Source organism: Hylaeus volcanicus, chromosome 5 (assembly GCF_026283585.1).
Source record: "Hylaeus volcanicus isolate JK05 chromosome 5, UHH_iyHylVolc1.0_haploid, whole genome shotgun sequence".
NCBI classification, from domain to species: Eukaryota; Metazoa; Arthropoda; class Insecta; order Hymenoptera; family Colletidae; genus Hylaeus; species Hylaeus volcanicus.
The window spans coordinates 9,734,445-9,753,632 of record NC_071980.1 but is presented as its reverse complement, the minus strand read 5'-3'; the positions used below and the strand labels follow the sequence as shown (position 1 = coordinate 9,753,632).

General features: G+C 31.7%; 4 protein-coding genes across 7 annotated transcripts; 1 reads left to right on the top strand and 3 right to left on the bottom strand.

The window, feature by feature from the left end:
• Nucleotides 1-309: 309 nt before the first annotated feature.
• On the bottom strand, nt 310-5,396 carry LOC128876920 (gamma-tubulin complex component 5). Of its 3 annotated transcripts, XM_054123747.1 has the most exons (15): nt 5,164-5,394; nt 4,972-5,048; nt 4,463-4,891; nt 4,139-4,398; nt 3,886-4,057; nt 3,581-3,791; nt 3,217-3,517; nt 2,959-3,155; nt 2,578-2,878; nt 2,288-2,507; nt 1,913-2,201; nt 1,641-1,841; nt 1,465-1,547; nt 1,240-1,399; nt 310-963 (listed from the first exon to the last, which is right to left on the bottom strand). In XM_054123747.1, exons 2-15 carry the CDS (start codon nt 5,041-5,043, stop codon nt 917-919), a joined length of 2,943 nt encoding a protein of 980 aa, XP_053979722.1. In that variant the 5' UTR covers nt 5,044-5,048; nt 5,164-5,394; the 3' UTR covers nt 310-916. The 3 variants fall into 3 exon arrangements, with proteins under 3 accessions (XP_053979722.1, XP_053979721.1, XP_053979723.1); XM_054123746.1 differs by lacking the exon at nt 310-963 and having other exon boundaries at nt 970-1,399; nt 5,164-5,396; XM_054123748.1 differs by lacking the exons at nt 310-963; nt 4,972-5,048; nt 5,164-5,394 and having other exon boundaries at nt 970-1,399; nt 4,463-4,563; nt 4,665-4,754.
• A 680-nt stretch (nt 5,397-6,076) lies between these two features.
• On the bottom strand, nt 6,077-8,971 carry LOC128876928 (protein disulfide-isomerase A6 homolog). Its single transcript, XM_054123759.1, has 6 exons — nt 8,800-8,971; nt 8,401-8,594; nt 8,102-8,326; nt 7,759-7,965; nt 7,349-7,674; nt 6,077-6,939 (listed from the first exon to the last, which is right to left on the bottom strand). Exons 1-6 carry the CDS (start codon nt 8,813-8,815, stop codon nt 6,621-6,623), a joined length of 1,287 nt encoding a protein of 428 aa, XP_053979734.1. The 5' UTR covers nt 8,816-8,971; the 3' UTR covers nt 6,077-6,620.
• A 694-nt stretch (nt 8,972-9,665) lies between these two features.
• Nucleotides 9,666-12,469, bottom strand: LOC128876932 (transport and Golgi organization protein 11). 2 transcript variants are annotated; one of them, XM_054123769.1, is made up of 5 exons: nt 12,403-12,469; nt 11,656-11,880; nt 11,436-11,530; nt 11,218-11,366; nt 9,666-11,076 (listed from the first exon to the last, which is right to left on the bottom strand). In XM_054123769.1, exons 2-5 carry the CDS (start codon nt 11,873-11,875, stop codon nt 10,866-10,868), a joined length of 675 nt encoding a protein of 224 aa, XP_053979744.1. In that variant the 5' UTR covers nt 11,876-11,880; nt 12,403-12,469; the 3' UTR covers nt 9,666-10,865. The 2 variants fall into 2 exon arrangements, with proteins under 2 accessions (XP_053979744.1, XP_053979745.1); XM_054123770.1 differs by lacking the exon at nt 12,403-12,469 and adding an exon at nt 12,112-12,396.
• A 53-nt stretch (nt 12,470-12,522) lies between these two features.
• On the top strand, nt 12,523-19,125 carry LOC128876918 (DNA polymerase alpha catalytic subunit). Its single transcript, XM_054123743.1, has 22 exons — nt 12,523-12,673; nt 12,924-13,124; nt 13,208-13,517; nt 13,596-13,908; nt 13,983-14,402; nt 14,487-14,855; nt 14,935-15,139; nt 15,268-15,536; nt 15,604-15,720; nt 15,807-15,990; nt 16,089-16,226; nt 16,291-16,466; nt 16,532-16,772; nt 16,850-16,989; nt 17,074-17,279; nt 17,354-17,615; nt 17,703-17,877; nt 17,957-18,126; nt 18,222-18,470; nt 18,543-18,618; nt 18,700-18,896; nt 18,973-19,125. Exons 1-22 carry the CDS (start codon nt 12,658-12,660, stop codon nt 18,976-18,978), a joined length of 4,440 nt encoding a protein of 1,479 aa, XP_053979718.1. The 5' UTR covers nt 12,523-12,657; the 3' UTR covers nt 18,979-19,125.
• The last annotated feature ends 63 nt before the right edge of the window (nt 19,126-19,188 follow it).

The window sequence follows — 19,188 nt, the reverse complement described above, 5'->3', positions numbered from 1 at the left end:
ATATCATTCTTTAGTAACTTACCATTTCATCAAATTTCTTCGTGTCTTAGTTTCATTGAATTACGACTATTGCACCTCGGTGTTATCATCGTCTATATTATTATCACTGCTCATAATATCTTCGATTTCGCGATGTAAGATATATGGAGACAAATTAAACGTAACAATATTTTCTTCCAATTGATACCAACGTATGTATGAAAATGTTTGTTCGTATTCGCTTAAACTAATTTCATTGGGTAAAGAATACTCGGAATTTAAACTGAAAAATTCAAATTTATTACGTTTAACGAGTGTTCTACAGAAAATTTTGTCTTTGATCAAAGTAATATCGAAACTTATTACAAAAGTCATAATAACGTTTAATAAACTTATGTAACAGTTAGTTCTAAGGTTAAACTATACATTTCTTTACCTGCTTCTGTACCAATCCGTTTTATGTATCAATTTTGGAATAGGAACAGGCAAACCTGATGGAGGTAAATATTGGTATGCTACTTCAATTAGTAAACTGCGACTCAGGTTATCGAACGAACATGCTTCATTATTTATGTACACATTTCGCATATTAAATTGATATTGAAGCATTAAATCATCTGAAAGGAATTCATGGAAATTGGATAGGATTTTGGAATATAGGGAAACGAATGTTCAAATATTAGGATAGAAAGAATGTCGATGTTTATTCTACGATACAAATCCATTTACTTTAAATGTAAACAATATTAGACAGTGCAGTTTGCGAGAATTTTAACATAAAGGGGTGCGAAGCATTAGTAAGGACAACATTCTCCTTGTTAATGACTAGTTTCATATAATACGAATTTTGATCAATTTTGATTGTTACAAAGTTATTCCTTATAGATATGCCGTTTATTATTGCGTTTAAAAAATATAGTGTGAAACCTTATTAGTGTTAAGCACACGACATACTGCAGTTAAATGCTGAGCTTAAACCAGTCACTGTGAACAAACCAATTAAAAAAAAAATATGTTGAATTAATTATCATGCATTTGTGCATATAAATATATATATATTTGCCTCGATTAGTAGGAACTGTTAAAACTTAAAACGATGATGATACTTATTATCGTTTGTTTCGTATGACAAAGTAATTATTATTTTTATTTGATAATCTTATAATTTATTGTTCTCATAGTTTCGAAGAATTCTACTCAATTTGGGAGTATCAGATTGAAATATATTGTACAATGCTGTTAAGAGAATTTCTGACTTACAGTAATTTGCATCCTTATTTTGTATAGCATTGTGCAATGTCATAGCGAGATACGTGTGATATTTAGCGTAACTGCTTTCTAATACATCTAACTCCTCGCTGGCAAACATCAAATTTTTATGATTCCATCGAGCTCGAATATGGCTACACATTTCAATTAGCTGAAATACAGATACCATTGTGTATTTGTGTACATTTCATAATAGTATTCAATATGCATACATACATTATTTACAGTCACCATTAGATCGTCGTACTCTGCTGTTAACAAACAGTGTTCGTGAACTTTTCGCAAATATTCGTTATGAACTGAAAATATTAGCAATTAGCAAAGTATTAGCAACAAAGATATCGTACATCTATATATGCGCGTCGATTTATTTCTTTATAAATTCATTTTACCTGATATGATTACGTCAAGGCTATCGGCTTGCATTAACGACTTCTCTAATACGAGACTTAAATTTTGCAGCACTTGGCCTGATAAATATGTATGTATCGAGCTAATTGCGTGTAATAAAGAAAATCGCAAACTTTCAATGCGTCTTATATGAAATTGTTCCAATTTGTTTCTTTTACGCATTGACTTTGAACCTTCCAAATCTATAAGAAATATCATTATTTATAGTATGTTATCAAACATGATACATTGCAAGTTTTCTAATATTTCTTACCGCTGAATCTCAAATTGTTCAATGTCCATAAAGCCCATTTTAGCCTTAATTGAAACCTAAATATTTCATTATATTTTACGAAAGTTTTTTCGTTTAATATAATGTTAATAGGCCAACCTATTGCATAGTGTAACGTTATATTATCCACAGCCACTAATACTTGATTTGTATTAGTACTACAAACTGTAACAGACCAACGTGAACTTGAATCTGGCCAACACGGGGATAGAACTTCCTCGAGAATACACGATAAGAAGTAAGGATTGCACCACATTTGATTAGTTTCGATCTACATTTAAAAAAAAAAATATATATATATATATATATTTATGAAAAAAATATACGGCATACTATGCATAATATTTTATACTATACCTCGTGGAACAATTTCTGATAAAATGTACTCATTATGTGCCCTGCTTCCATCATGTAAACAGATCTCATCAATGTTAAATGTGACTCCAATTTATATTCTTCTGACATTATATTTTTGACTAACTTGCTGGCATTATTATACCGCGAAACTAAAATATCCGCTAAAATATTTTCTAATATTTTTCTATATGGCAAAATATAATTCGATACTTTCTCGAGTCTGAAAATTGATACTTTGTGTTTGAAGAAGAATATTTTTTCCAGAAGTTTCAAATTCATAATGGAAGTACCTTTTAAATAAATTATTACTATTTACTTTAGTACTCTTAACGACAGAGCAGCAAGCATCGGAGATATCTTTTCCCAATAACTGAGGAGGAATGTAGCCTTCTAAAGCTTTCAATAGAAATGGATTATTAAATTCAGATAATTCTTGTACGATATTCTTTTCTACATCTTCGTCGTTTTTATCATCGATTATTTCATTCTCTTGGAATATCGGTAATTCTTCTTGTAGTTCGCCTGTACCGTATTTAGAAAGTTCAATTTCTAGTTTAGCGTAAAATTCATCCATCAGAGAGCTTCTTAATTCTGTAAAATGTGCTTTATTAAATACTTTTATTCGTCGTAACTACGATAACAAGCAAAGTTAAACTGAAAGTACCGCATACCGCTACTTCCGCTATTAATTTGCCATATATCTGTAATGCGATCTAAAGATACCAATAACTCGATACTCTGACCCATATGCTGCACTTTCTTGATTAAAAACTGCATTATCGGATCAGCCAAACATATATCGTCCAAAGATCTCAAAGAAAATACTTCGTACTGTTCATTGTTTTGCGAAACTACATCGTTCGAAAACCTGAAACGAAAAAGATAATCACGATCTACCATCATCTCATTTTATATTCAAATATATTTACTTGTAAATTATAAATTCCTCTCTCCAGTCTTCGAATCGTCCCTCGCTTAACCACGTATCAATTATATTCAAATAAACGGCAAGGCTAGATAAATATAGACTGGCGCAAATATTTGTTCTCTTTCGATTATGCGATTTCTGCATTTCAAAATACAAAGACGACAATAACTTTGATGCGCACATCCAATTCGAGTCATCTCTCCAATTAGATATAACTCCTTTATGAACATCATGCAGAATTTTCACGCTGCACAAATGTTTTTTCAGAAGTGTCGATAAAGATAGTAGCGTAAAACAGTCGTCTAAAAAGCAACAGTTTATTACTTTTAAAAAATGTATTCGCTTTAGAAAAACATTTTCTATACCTTGTTTCATGAGATTCTTTTCAATATCGATTATTTTATTCTTAAAATTGATTAAATGTTGTTCAAGCGCTGCGTTATACGCTTCATAAGTCAAAGGTGGTTTTTTAGAAAAACCATCCCGTTCCGAATATAGGTCGATTCCAAATTGTTCTATATCGTATATCATAGAAAAATATTTGCAAAACGGTTGAAGAATGCCATTAAAAGCAACCTAAAATTTTCTAATAACATTATTCTCGAATTTCGGTTAATATTCGATATATACGTAAAACATACATTTTACTAAATTATATATTCGTACTCACAATAGTTAAGCTAGGTATGGATATATCAGGACGAATTGAAAAATCTGCTCCTTCGTTTTGTTGAAACACTACCATACGCGCTTGAGTATAAAACATCCATAATAATTCCCTGCACGTTAAATATTCGCTAAGGGTGCCAAGCGAATAGAAACCTGTCTCGGTTGCTTTACGCCTATTCGATATTAGCATAATAATATTACTTACAATATAGAATGAACATTTTTTTTTTATATATAAAAAGAAATGTATCTACCAGATTTCACAAAGATAAGCGTCGCAAAATTTACTCTTGACTGGATATTCCCACCGTTCCAATTCGTTCCACCACGTATTTTGAATGTTTAACATTAACCAGTTTCTAGATTTAAGTTCCTCATTTAAAGCTACGGATAATTTACTTAATTCTGCTTTAGCAGTTGGTATACACAGCGCTTTAGCCGTATTTGTATCGGTTGTAAGTGTTTGAAAATTTGTACTTAAGTTAGAAGAATCTTCTGTATCATCCGACCATTCCTATAAAAGATTATATAAAAAGTCTTAGTACATCTGCGTAATCTGTAGAAATAAGAATACTTACGCTCTCTGTATCGCTTTTGTAATCGTGGAAAAAATGTTGTTGGTCCTCTTTTAAATATTGGGCCCAATCAATTTCTTCTATAACTTCATTTTCATTTTCACCTGTTGCATTAAAAATATTTTCTCCCCGTGTTAACTTTAAACATTCCAAATCTGATTTACAAGTCTCTTTAGATAATTCCAACAAGAAAGTTAATAAATACCATTGTAAATCATATTGTGGATGCTGTTCAAAATCAAAACTCGATAAAAATGTATCTACAAGCTCTTCGAATTTTTTTGCTACATTATATTTTCCATGAATGGAAAACTTTGTGATCAGGTCATTGATAGCTTCTTTTGTGGTGTTACTGTTAACAGACAAATATCGATGGTGTTTAATGCTCATCGTACAAAATCGTTCGCAAACTCTGAATCCTTCTTCGTTTTCCTATAATTATACAAATTGTTAATGCAAATTATCAAAAGTACTGATCAATTACTGATCGATTAACTTAAAGTAAATATTACCTCAAACGAAGTCATTGTTGTTATTAATTGTTTTATATCTGTATGAATGTCGTTCAATGTTTTTGTACCCATGTTTGCTGAAAGCATGAGCAGAGGAAATTCGTTAAAACGTAAAATACAAATGATAAATTAAACAGAAACAGAAGGTGAAAATTTGTCCTTAAAAATAGTAAAATTATTTAATATTCTAACCTTTTAATGAACTCCTCGTTTAACTTCGGAAATAAACTTTCAAAAGTACGCGACCTTGTTTTCTCCTCGTATATAATTTCGAACTTATAGATAACGATGTGGAAACGTACATTTTGTTATAATAAAAGCGACTCTAAATTCTCTGCGAGAAAGAATAAACCTGGACACGATAGCTTGTACGCGCATAATTTGTCATATAAGTTACTCGAGCACTATTTTAAATTAAATACTATAGTTTATACTTACACTGCTATTCATAATATTCAATAAACAAAAGTGACGATAACTAATTGATAAGATCAAGCTCTGAACTTTTTTTTTTTAGTCAATTAAAGAAAATTTGTTTATGGAATAAGAAAATGATTTATAAAGCAAGAATTCAGAATAAACTTTTAATTGACTGTTGAATTGAATAACAAAACAAAAAGTAACAATCATCGATTGATAAATTGTTACTAATTTAATAAACTATTCGATTTGTTTAATTAAATATACCTGAATACATCAATCTTAATCTTCGAAAAGCAATAATGTAAGTTGTATTAAACAATTTTAAGTAACTAATGAAATTGTTAAGGAATTACATAAAATAAGAAGAATAATATGAAACATGTTTTTTTTTACATAAATTGTTTTGTTGCAAAATTTACTTGACAAAAACGTAAGATAGGATTACAATTAGTTAAGTATAAATGAGGAGATGATTGTTTTATGTATTGATAAATGTATAAACATACTGCATTGTTGTAATAATATACATTTTCCCTATAACCATGATGGAAGACTAAAATAACTCAATTAAATAATGAGATCATAAATAAACGTAAGGGATTCAGCAGTATGTATCGTAATTACCATAATATTTGGTCCCATTGTAGGGAGAACCAAAGTATGTTATGGAATGCACTTAACATCTTATATATTAGCTGTAATTATTTTGAGTTTACAACATTTTCATAAAAAAGTTTTAGTTTAAATACAATCAAAGGAGAAGTATATACTTCGTTCTTATTATAAAGTTTTACAACTTCGTACGATCTATTATTATTTAAAAAATGTACAAATAATCGCTTAAAAATATTTAGACACGTCCCTTGATATTTAACTACATTCAGAGTTGCGAGTTATACACAATTCTATTGTAGCAAACAGATTCAATTTTGAAAAATTTACTTTAATGGAAGAATCGGTATCTACTTAATTTAATATACTTAAAATTCCTGAGGACAATTGTACGAATAACAAATTGACGATGCGTTTCAGCTGAAAGTAAAAAAAAAAATATTTCCGATACTACTACGATGACGCTGTATTGTTATTGTACATTAATACGTAGTTATACAGTTATAAGTAGAAAATAATAATTTAATATAAAAATAAGTATCGAATTATTTTTAATAATGCATGTATATGATGCGCATACTTTTTTTTTTTATGGGAAAAGTTGGTTTTCGTAATTACAGCTCATCTTTCTCATCTAGATCTATATCGCTAAGATCAATTTCTTCTTCTTGCGGTGGTTCAGCATCCTTGCCATCCCATGGCGTTGTTTCAAGAATCTCGGGTAATTGAGCTCCCTTCAAAGGAGCTGTGCCTCCTCGTCCGTAACTCAAATCTCGTAAGAATTCGTTTATGCCATCGTAGGAAAAGCTTCCTTTTAATAATGAGTATTTCATTTTTTTAATATTTACAACTGCTAATGCAGGGTAACCAAAACCTCCGATTTCTAAGGCTTCTTCGATATGACGCTGTGCACCAGCTTCAGCCCAAACCCATCTATAAACCATACAAGAAATATAATCACTCGATAGACATTCCTTCTTATGTTTGTTGATTTTTAGGACAATCTTCAGTATGCATACAAACAAACAAACATGAATTTTGAATAATAATATATCGTTGATATTTTGATCAATTTATGATTAGTACCACTAGTACCAAGACGGTCATCATAAAGTAATCGAAATGTCGACGATATTATTAACAATTAATATTGCCTTCAGGGGATGTAGCTATGTTTAATTGTAAACTTAGCTACAGTACGGGTTTAGCGATCCCGAAATACCCAAGCTGTAATAGGACCAGTGAGAAGATTGACCCAAAAATCAACGAATATCGAGTTTCACAATCTGAAATATAGATATATTCGTTAATTTACTAAACGATAACTAAAACCTGTACATACCCCCACATCTTCTGTTTATATTTCTCTCCAAGCTCGTTCAATGTTTTCAAGTACTGATTTCTACAATCTGATTGACAATCCAAGATATGTGGTAAAACGGATACAACGCATAAAGGCTTGTCTACGCATGCCTCTTTGAAACTCTTTTCACTTATAATTTGAGCTATTTCTGGCGCTGGAATATTTTCTGCCAGTTTTTCTAATGCCCAACTTACGATATCGTTACTTGTGCGACCACCGTCGTACTCTTGTACAGAATCAGAAGATTTTTTGCCAGGTGCAAAGTATTTGATGGTGGGATATCCCTTTATCGCGTACTGGCTAGCCTGTAACATTACTATCTTGTTAAATACGTAACGATATAAATATAGCCATTTCAGATACAAACAATTTTGAAAGAAACCACTTACTTTAACTCTATTTACAGTAGCATCGATAGCACCTAATTTTACTTTTCCTTTAAGTTCCGTTGCCGCGGACGCCCAAATGGGAGCTAAGTTTTTACAATGCCCGCACCAGGGTGCGTAAAACTCGACTAGCCACAAATCATCCGAATTCATTACCAATTTATCGAAATTTTCATCCGTCAATTCAACAACATCTTTAGATTCTTTGAACTATAATCAAAATAGAGAGTTTCTTTTATTATGGATTAAATTCAAATGATTATCGAAAAAACTAGATTAAATCGCGATCTCGTTCTTCGATATATTTCAAGATTATCAAACATAGCGATAGCATTATCACACTTACTTTAGAATCTCCACTGCTCTTTTTTCCACCTAAAGCCCTTCGTGCTTTTTGACTAACCGCATTAAGAGCAGCGTCGACGATTCCACTTGCGCTTCTTGGTCCACTAAAATCATCCGGTTTACTACCGGCGCCAAAGATTTTAATCGTTGGGAAACCTTGAATTCCATATTTCGATCCAAGGGATTTATGCTCATCCGCGTTCACTGCACCAACCTTTACGATACCCTGTTCAAAATTCATGGTAGCAATAAAGAATTTACTTAAAAAAGTGGACAAGAATAATGTAATTACAATGTTACCTTTAAAGCTGTAGCAGCTTTATCGTATTCAGGTGTTAACTGTTGACAATGTCCACACCAAGGCGCGTAAAATTCCACGATCCAAACATTATCGCTATTCAATACTAGACTATCAAAATTGTTTGGTTTGAGATCTATGACATCTGAATTAGAGGAATACAAACAATGGGCTCCGCTAACTAATACCAAGATACCTAAATGAAACAAATAGAAAAGATATATTAAATTGCACACGAATAGCATTAGAAGAGAGTATTTGAATTTCTATAAAACCAAATAAACGTGTATATTTGACACAACGATTAAAACAAAAGGCTTTGTATGGTATACACCTGCCGGTCAAAATTTAATAATAAAAAGCCACGAAGCAATTGACTCATATCAACTTTGAAAACTTACCTAGTAAACCGTACATCTTTCCCGTTAAAGGAACGATAATTTTACAATTTAAAAAAAAAGAACCATTCGCTGAAAATCGTTTCTAAATATAATACTGAACGGAATCAATTTCTCGTAGTGCTCGATCGTTCTGGTTCTAAACTTCTAACGTACTGCTTCGTGCTTTCCCACTCTCATAGAACCACATATATAACTTTTCGTGGATCGTTTTGATTGGTTCTCGTAATCAACAGTCGTACACATAAATAAAGATTCTCTGTGGTAGATAGATAGGGAACTATATGGCACACCATATATAGACACTCGCAACAAAGTAAAAAAATTGAATTGTACTTGTATGTAGATTGTACTAAATTTCTGAGTTATGAAGTAATCAGGAACCTATATCCCGTAGGAATTATTAACGTATCTTTTCTGTGGGAAAATCTACCAATTTCATCAATTTCTAGAAAATTATATGGGTATACATTATTTTATCCAAAACTAAAAACAAATTATCTGATTATATTTCTTACTGATTTTCTTGACTATTTATTATTAAAGTAAGAAGCTTATGGGTTTTCCATGATTTTCCTCAATCTGCCACAACAACAATTTTGTCACTTTGTTGTAGATCATCGTATAATACCTGTGCAATATTTTATGAAATATTAAAATCAATCGCCAAACATTCCCGCTAGAGCAAATAGTAAATATTCAAAAATAATTAAGTAAAGCATTACAAAATTAAACTTGGCGCCATTTGCGGTAGGTCATGGGATCTCAAGATGAATTTTCATTACGTGAAAAAAATTCTATAAACAAAACCACGTGATTTACGAACGAAGCTTATCGATCTGTTTTGTTAGGTTATGTTTGATTGTGTTTCTGTCTACATATATAGAAACATATCGTAGGTTGCTATAACTTTGCGATTTTAAGTATAGTTTCGTTTGTATTACTTTAAATAATATCGTTATACATTTCCTTTTTGTTTTTAATTCTTTTATTACCGAGCTTTGATTATTACGTATACATAATATTTATAGGTTAAGTTACCGTCGTTTCGATTCTAACGAAAGCTATATGGTTATCTACAAAGATATCTTGTTGTTGGATTTAGTATACATAAGGTTAAGTACATGCAATCGCAGGATTATGTGAAATTAATGTTTTGTTTGTATACCTCAGAGGTATACTGCAGCTTAGTAATCCAAAGGTACTTAGGGTATAAGTAAAAACAGAGTATCTAATTTTTATATTAATACAAAAAAACTATTGTACGTTTACTATTTATTTTACTTAAAATTATTTATATTATATAAATGTACAATAATACATATGGTGGCCACAAAAAATGCGTCGAACCTAGTAATATTCTAATGTTTATAATAGTCGGTTTCAATAATGTATCATTGTTTAATATATATCACTTTGATATATTGTTTTCACTTGTATAGAATTAAAAGAAATCGCAGAAAATTATGGGTCAGAATACATAGTTCACAACATTGTTTTCCTTTTTTTAAAAAATGTACAACTACCTATTATAACTTATTATTGGTATATCTAGTATTTCTTGATGTTTCTCATTACTCTTTACTAAACGTAAACTGTCACATAAAATGGGATTTTAAACATCGGAGGAATTCGTGTTCTAATACTCACTTGACTACGCGATACATGATTTACAAATATGTTATTTAAATGTATCGACTCAATTACTTTAGAAAATTAGTATCGTATATATTCAATTCTTAATTACATTAAATCGAAAACAGATATCCTAATTCGTTATACAAAATAAAAGAGACGCGAAAGTAACAGATATCATTCTTTGTGATTTAGATATCTAAATATTTGAATATAATACTTCCATGTAAATATTCTTAATAATTTAACGTTGAACATATACGATACAATCATTTGAAACATCATTGTAATTACACCCACCCACAGTGAAGAGTCTTTGGTTGTACATTTTCTCTCAGAGCAATAGACTCGTACGAAGCATCTTGTATTCATATGGATTAGTAGCACCATTTTTCACACAAGATGTAAACCTCTTATATTTACTTGATGGCAGCTCAATTTCTGGTTAACCAAGAAAAAGTTTTAAAAATTAAGTATGTTAATGTGAAAGCATATAAAATTTTCTCTTTTTGTTGACATTGTAACACATCCAGTTCAATAGCCATTACTCGACGTTGTAATTTCCCGACTTGCCGACGTAAATGTTGGATCTCTTCGCTAGGCGGAAGAGAAACATTGAGTGCGTTATATGACGGTGTTTCTTCTCTGAAACAAAAGAAATATCGTATGTAATTCCAAAAAAGTATGAGCAAAGTCCTTCTACAGATCATGACTTTCAAATAACGAATAGAAGCTTATATTTTGAATATTATTCGAATCTATAGATATACGTATAAATATTAGTACCTAGTATGTCTAACTATTTGCATTTCTGTAGAGTATGGGCCGTTAGGTCTAGTCATCGAATCCTTAGTTTCTGTCGAGTATAAATCTGGTTCTTCTTCATCGACTGCAGGAAAATAGTGATTATCCAAAGTCAAGATTCGTGGAGGTGTCTACCAATAACAAAAAAGTATTACATATTATTTTAACTCATATGCGTATGTACATCAACTATTATTTACCTGTACTCTAATCATGCCTGGCTCAGGTGGTAATACAGCATTTTCTAATGTAATTTCTCTTGGAGGTGCCTTTGTTCCAACATGTTGTTCTTGTCCTACATACATTTAGTAAAATTCTTACTTAATATATTCACAACTGCTCGAGCAAAGCATTTAAATCGAAGTCTCAGAATATACAGTACCTTTATTATGTAAATATATGCACAAGTCGTATAATTACCAACAACTAAAATTCTGTCTGGAACATGCATCTCAAATTTTTCTGCCACTTGATTCCAGCTAGAGGCACTCGTCCTAGTTACATCCTCATCTGTATAGTCGCCACACACACGGATACTTTTGGGCACGTGCATTCTTTTATTAACGTCCAAAGTAAAATTTGGGTCATAAAAATTATCAGCCTCTCCATTAAAAACAGTAGGACTATGTGTTTTTGACATTGTAACTAAAAATTAAGAGAAAAACAAAGTGAAACTTAAAATTCTGTTTATGGTAAATCCATTGGTATATGTATTTGATATACATACAAGAAATAGCTGTACAATATAATATAAAATATGATTAATTTGTGCTTCTATCTTCTAAAATAAACATAAACTATTTAAAATAATACAGTTTACTATTTATTAAATACGACGAATTTACATATTACAAAACGAGACGAAAGTTTACATACATTTTGTATCGTTGTTGGTTATCAACAAACAAAACAGATTTATAAATGGTACAACAAAGGATGAAATCGTGCTCGATGATTTTCCAGTACAGTTACAGTGGAAGAGTATAATGACGACACAAAAAGATATTCAGATTGATCCATGCGTTACGAAAAAACAAAGCGGAGGAAATTCAAATTCAAATTATATTCGTAAATAACACTTCGTCTAATATTTACGACAGTAAGTGTATATATGTTTGCAACAAAGTAAGTTTTTTTCAAAACCTGGAGGAATTATCCATCGCATACCTTTTAGATCGTTGAACACAAATTCGTCGAATGAAGTTGGCAACGTGTGTGCTCGTGCCTGTGCTGAAGTCGGTCTCAATCCTGTCGATAGTTATCGATATTTGGAAATACATCGATTTCGATAGAGCTCCCGCCAAAATTACTAAACTTTATCTGCCATTGAAACCTGAAACCACTGAATTTCTCTTCTTCGTTCTCTGCGAATGTTTACAACTTTACTTTTAAGAGTGTTATTTATAATATTGTACAGAAAATATGAGCAACGTAGAATGTGAGTATTTCTGACAATAATTTATCTGCATTGCTTGAAATATTCTCTAAACCATTTGTTTATTGTTTATCATGCTTGTTGCTATAATATTACAATAATTATAGTAATTATAGTTATATATATAATAATAGTAGTCTAGGGAATGCGATCCAAATATCGAAATGTAGTTTTCTTAGTCTAACAAAAATGTACAAAATGTTTGTATGTGTTTATAAATACTTATAGTGTATTATTAATAAAAATTGTTCAGCATCCTCGACGGGTAGAGCTAAGCGACAAACAACTGATAAAACTGGAAGACTGTCAGCCTTAGAAAAATTGAGACAGTTGAAAGGTAGTAAACACAAATACGAGGTTGATGAACTGGAAAACGTTTATGAAGAAGTAGATGAAAAAGAATACTCTCGCACAGTAATAAAAAGGCAACACGATAACTGGATCATCGATGATGGTAACAACTATAATTAATAAGTGTAGTTAACGTTATAAAGATTTTAAATGTCTTTGATGCAAACGATTTATTTCGCTCAATAGGAGAAAGCGGTTACGTGGAAGATGGGAGGGAAATTTTTGATGATGATTTGGATGATGAAAGTATACAAGAAGCGAGAAAGCAGAAGATGGTTGGACCAAGGAAGAGTAAAAAAGATAGCGTTAAAAAGAGAGGAACTATTCAAAATATGATAATGAATATGCCTACAAAGAAGAAAGCTGACGTTGGACAGAACGACGATGATATTTTAAAAGACTTGATGTCCGACTTGAAGAAGAGCGCGACACCGAAAAAACCTGAATCAAGAACTCCTAGAAACAAATTTTCGCTGGCTTCTCATGCAAATAACACGTGAGCAATCATTTTTTATACGCGATAAGCTTTTGAATATTAAATATTTGTAATGAATTGTTATTATAACGATTACAGAAGCACTTGTACAGAAAAAAGTATGCAATCTTTCCCTGAACATAAAATAGTACAAAATGACACGGATGTTGACGATTTAAGAATATTTGACTGTCCAAAGAAGCAACATGAAAATTCACAAACTGTCTCAACTTGTCAATTAAAGAATATTAATTTAGATCAAAGTACCAGTCAGAACATTATAGATGATGAAGTTACAGATCAATTGAAAACTATAGCGCCAGATGTACATGCAAATAAAGATGTTAAGGAAAAAAGCAGCAGTCAAATAATTCAAGATGACAGTGAAGATCTTAGTCAATTTGTTGGCGACGTAAGCTTTTTTCTTTGCCTTGTTACATATTTTAAAATAAATTACCAATACTACAATCGTTACGCCTGTTACAGTTCTGTAATGCAGATTTCGAAAATGAAAATATAAATTACGTTGAAAAATCAGTGCCATCCGTCGATAAGGGAAACAAATATTATAAACCACTTATTCAAACAAAAAATAAGGACATTGAAAACGAAATGCTTGAATCTGAAATCTTTAATAAAATATTGGATACAGAATTTACAATGCAGACATCAGATATCGAAGTATCCGTAGACGCTACAGAGTTACCTTTACCGCTTATAACTAATGGGAACAAAGAAGAAGTATTTAGATTCTATTGGTGGGACGCATACGAAGATCCTTTTAAACAACCCGGAGTTGTATATCTATTTGGAAAAGTTTTTGTTCCATCTATAAAAGCATATTGTTCTTGTTGTTTAACAGTAAAAAATATTCCGCGAAGAATTTATCTTCTTCCTAGAGTACACGTATGTATAAGTACATATTTATAAACAGATTTCTCTTACAAATTTCAAGTTTATTAAAGTAACGATAATCTTCGTAAATTTTAGATAAAAACATCTTCTAAGGAAAGCGACGAAGAACCAAAATTAAATACAATGGAAGATGTATATAAAGAATTTAATGAGTTTGCAAACAAATCGGGAATAAAAGAATTTCGTTGTAGTACAGTTACGAAACATTATGCTTTCGAACAAGAGGGTACACCAGCACAGTCCGAGTACTTGGAAGTTAGATATTCTGCGCATTACCCAGCTATGGCTCCTGATTATACCGGACCATCGGTTGAGCGTGTTTTTGGAACGACAGTAAATTCTTTAGAACTGCTACTGATAGAAAGAAATATCAAAGGTCCTTGTTGGCTAGATATTAAATGCCCACTGCCAACTGGCGTACAGACTAGTTGGTCCAAAATAAAAGTATAATAATTTAATTTATCAATAGAATTTATTTTCGCAAGAGAAATATTAAAAATTGACAAGTCGTATTATCAAACAGGTAAATTGCATGAAAATGGAGAACATATCTGTTTCTTCTGAATTTGAGTCGTTGCCACCGTTAGTGATAACAACGCTGAATGTACGGACATCTTTAAACTCTAAAACACAACAAAACGAAGTAATCATGATCGCAATACTTACACATTACAAATATCACGTTGATAAAGAACCGCCTAAACCAGCATTTCAACAACATCTTTGCTGTATGTTGGTTTATTTAATTTAATACGTAATATTTATTTTCAGTATACGATATATTGGATGATTCTAGAAATCTAATGACTATGATCTAATGTTAGCGATGCACTGAAAATTATATTGTTCCATGTAGTGATCACTCATCCACGCGACACCCCTTGGCCGCGACAAGCACGAGAAACGCTCTCAAATATTTCATATACGAAAGTAATGAAATTCGAAACCGAAATGGATTTACTTGAAGAATTTTTAACGATAATGAACACAACAGATCCTGACTTATTAATCGGATACGATTGTGGCTTTCAGTTTGATATATTAATGCACAGGATATTCACTTTAAAGGTTTCGAATTGGAGTAGATTTGGAAGACTGAAGCGTACCGCGCCTCCTCTTTTTAAGGTATAGAACGTGCCGTGTTACATTTTTCTATATATTTATGACAAATGTATAAAGAAATCTATTTCAGGGAAAGATAAATTTGAACCAAGTGTTAGCTGGTCGTCCTATGTGCGATATACAAGTGTCAGCTAAAGAATTGAATCTGAAAGTCAGAAGTTACGACTTGCAGTCTCTCTGTACAGCGGTAAATATTTTACGAATATTTACGCGACATATAAATATTCGCAAATATTTAGTAGAAAAGAAATTAAATTGTAATCGCTGCCATAGGTATTGAAGAAAAAGGAAAGCGAATGTAAAGAGATAAAACCTGGGGAAAGCTCGTCGTTTTATAGCACAACAGATAAAATAGATAATTTAATTAAAATAACATTAACGGAAGCATTATATATTCTATCTATTGTATTCGAGCTGAATGTTGTGCCACTCGCGCTACAAATTACATGCATCGCTGGTAAGAAGTATATTCGTACATGGTTGAGGTAGTAAGATGTTATACAAAGCAAATATTTTCTTTTTTTTTAAATATGATATTTATCTTACTGTATATAGGGAATGTTATATCGAGAACGCTAACAGCAGGACGCGCAGAGAGGAACGAATACTTATTATTGCATGCTTTCCATTTGAAACATTATATAACGCCAGATAAACGAATTACACAAAAGGGGAAAAATGCTGAGAAGAAAGGTAAGATTTGTAGCATCTTAAACTTCGTATTATTTGTAAGCGATTAACGGTGTGTTACGATTAGAAAATACTGGAAGAAAGAAGGCAGCTTACGCTGGTGGTCTAGTTTTGGAACCAAAAAAGGGATTTTACGACAAACTTATTTTATTGATGGATTTTAACTCTTTGTATCCTAGTATAATTCAAGAGTACAATTTATGTTTCACGACCGTACCCGGCGCTGCATACGTTGACAGCGAGGTGAATATATTTATTAATCATCGATTAAGCGTATTCTGTTTTTATTTACGAATGTACGCATACAGGATTTGTCATTGCCCGAGTCGAACTTAGAGCCTGGAGTAATTCCAACGGAAATCCGTAAATTGGTCGAAAGCAGAGTAGAAGTGAAAAAATTAATGAAATCTCCAAATATTTCACCTGAATTGAAAATGCAATATAATATTAGGCAGTTGGCTTTGAAACTTACAGCTAATTCTATGTATGGTTGCTTAGGTGCAACTCACTGTAGATTTTATGCCAAAGGACTTGCTGCCCTGGTTACAGGTATAACATGAAATAAAAGTGTACGACCATTGTAACGAATACATACATGCATGTATATATACTAAATATTCTTGCAGCGAAAGGTAGAGAAATTTTGCAAAATACAAAAACTCTCGTTGAAAAATTGAATTACGAAGTCATATACGGAGACACCGACTCTATTATGATCAATACGAATTTATTAGAGTACGAGGAAGTTTTCTCTGTTGGCAAAAAGGTAAATAATAAACTGTCAATTTAAAAAGGGGTTTGTTTATTTTGCATCCGTACGGTGACGTTAAAATGTGAAATTGCTTTTTAGATCAAACAAGAGGTGAACAAATTATATAAACGAGTGGAATTAGATATCGATGGTGTCTTCCGCTATTTACTACTTTTACAGAAGAAAAAATATGCCGCAGTAACGATGACAAAATTACCTAACGGGCAGATAGAATTAACGCAAGAACATAAGGGTTTAGATATCGTGAGAAGGGATTGGTGTCAGTTAGCTTGCGATATTGGAAGGTAAGTAAATTATACGTGCTTTTAAATTAATTTGAATGTTGATAACATCTGTAAATGTTATTAATCATTTTTAGAAAAATTTTGGATCAACTTCTTTCCGATCAGTCGAACGAAAACCGATTAGAACAAATTTTCAATATATTACAAAACGTCGCGAAAAGCGTTCGAGAAAATCAAGCTTCTTTGTCGTCGTTGGTTATTACAAAACAATTATCGAAAAATCCAAATGAATATCCAGATACTAAACAAGCCCACGTGCAAGTAGCGTTAAGATTAAACAAAGAAGGTGGTAGAATGTGGAAAGCCGGAGATACTGTTCCGTACATTATATGCGACGTTTGTATTTCTTCGTTACCGTTAGAATTGCCCTTGCGGTTTTTATTCGATGGTTTTATTAAATATATAGATCTCGTTATGCGTTAGGATGGGACACAGAAATCTGCAACTGAGCGAGCATATCACATCGACGAATACAAAAAGAGCGATTCTTTAAAAATAGATGTTAGCTACTATTTACTGAGTCAAGTTTTTCCTATCGCTTTACGAATCTGCGAACCAATCGAAGGGATCGATGACGTTCTACTGGCCGAAAATTTAGGTAAAATTATAGTTTACGTTAATCAGAATATTTTACATAAGTTCTCGAATGTATACTATGGATTAGAATTTTCTAATAGGTTTGGAAAATGTGTATAAATCTAAGAGATTGATACACGAAGAAGAGAACAACGATATCCCACTGTTAGTGAACGACGATAGATTTAGATATTGTCTTCCCCTGAAATTTAATTGTACAGATGAGAAATGCCAATCTGAGATTATACTCAAAGATGTTGTCATCGAAACAGTGAGTGATCATAGAAACACGTTTTTCTTTTTACAGATTTTTATCGTTTGTATTTTTGACTATTTCAAAAACAAAATATATTATTTTTTTTACAGCAAATTGGTAAACAATTATCGTTAGCTGCATGTTCAAATCCAGATTGTACAGTAAAACCGTGGATGTACGCTAATGTTATACAGAACGCAATGGTACTCGCTGTGCGAGAATCAGTTACCGAATATTACGCTGGTTGGTTGGAGTGCGAAAATCCATTGTGCGCCGAAAGGACACAAACACTTCCGCTAGGTTTTCATAGAAAATATCCAACGTGCAGGAAATGTAGAGACGCTGATTTACACAGAGTAGTAAGTTATACAATTTAGCATTGTTCTTAAGTTTTCGAAGCTGTGTCAAAAAATTACAATGCTATATTACAGTTTTCAGAAACGAAGCTTTACAATCAGATGTGCTTTTACCTTCATCTTTTCGATGTGAGTCAGTCAAATTATAAAAGTATGTATTTGGATTTTTCCGAATAAAAAAAAAAGAATGAAAGAGCGAGGAAAAACTGATTTACGATTGATTTACTTTCAGATCTGTTATCTCAGTATCCGCAAAGTATGAGAACAGCGTATGATTCTTTAAAAGAAGCAATGGAAAAGATATTGAGGCGCAATGCGTTTTCCGTTGTGTGTTTGGATTCCATATTTTCGAGTATTAATTCGCAACATAAATCGTCAGGTTTAAATAATGGTACTCTAGATATATCGGACGGATCAGACGACGAAGTAGTAAGTTGTACGCGTTCTATAAAATCATTGTTAATTTCATTAATCATAAGTTACAATTTGTCGTCTTTTATTTCAGATTTGAAAGTTTTAACATTCTACCGGATGATCAGAATGGATGGAACTAATTCCTATAAACGCGTCTTATCGATCTAATTTTATATTTATTTTTTATACCGATATCGTTTTATCTATTCGTTAATTATTTACCAAAATTGAAATACTAATTATTACAAAAAATATATTTTGATGGGATTACAGGATATTTAGATACAAAAATAAGACGATATGTTTA

What these genes read in the sequence shown, in the direction of transcription:
- LOC128876920 (XM_054123746.1), bottom strand. Translation starts at nt 5,043, where the DNA reads ATGGGTACAAAAACATTGAACGACATTCATACAGATATAAAACAATTA. An exon ending in ACAAAAGCGATACAGAGAGC is followed by an intron (nt 4,399 to 4,462) that starts GTAAGTATTCTT and finishes AATCTTTTATAG; the next exon opens with GAATGGTCGGATGATACAGA. An exon ending in GAACAATTTGAGATTCAGCG is followed by an intron (nt 1,842 to 1,912) that starts GTAAGAAATATT and finishes TATTTCTTATAG; the next exon opens with ATTTGGAAGGTTCAAAGTCA.
- LOC128876928 (XM_054123759.1), bottom strand. An exon ending in CTACTGTAAATAGAGTTAAA is followed by an intron (nt 7,675 to 7,758) that starts GTAAGTGGTTTC and finishes GTAATGTTACAG; the next exon opens with GCTAGCCAGTACGCGATAAA. An exon ending in TATAAACAGAAGATGTGGGG is followed by an intron (nt 6,940 to 7,348) that starts GTATGTACAGGT and finishes TATGGTTTATAG; the next exon opens with ATGGGTTTGGGCTGAAGCTG.
- LOC128876932 (XM_054123769.1), bottom strand. Translation starts at nt 11,875, where the DNA reads ATGTCAAAAACACATAGTCCTACTGTTTTTAATGGAGAGGCTGATAAT. An exon ending in CAGGCATGATTAGAGTACAG is followed by an intron (nt 11,367 to 11,435) that starts GTAAATAATAGT and finishes TGTTATTGGTAG; the next exon opens with ACACCTCCACGAATCTTGAC. An exon ending in CAAATAGTTAGACATACTAG is followed by an intron (nt 11,077 to 11,217) that starts GTACTAATATTT and finishes CTTTTGTTTCAG; the next exon opens with AGAAGAAACACCGTCATATA.
- LOC128876918 (XM_054123743.1), top strand. An exon ending in TTAGTCAATTTGTTGGCGAC is followed by an intron (nt 13,909 to 13,982) that starts GTAAGCTTTTTT and finishes CGCCTGTTACAG; the next exon opens with TTCTGTAATGCAGATTTCGA. An exon ending in GAAAAATGCTGAGAAGAAAG is followed by an intron (nt 16,227 to 16,290) that starts GTAAGATTTGTA and finishes TGTTACGATTAG; the next exon opens with AAAATACTGGAAGAAAGAAG.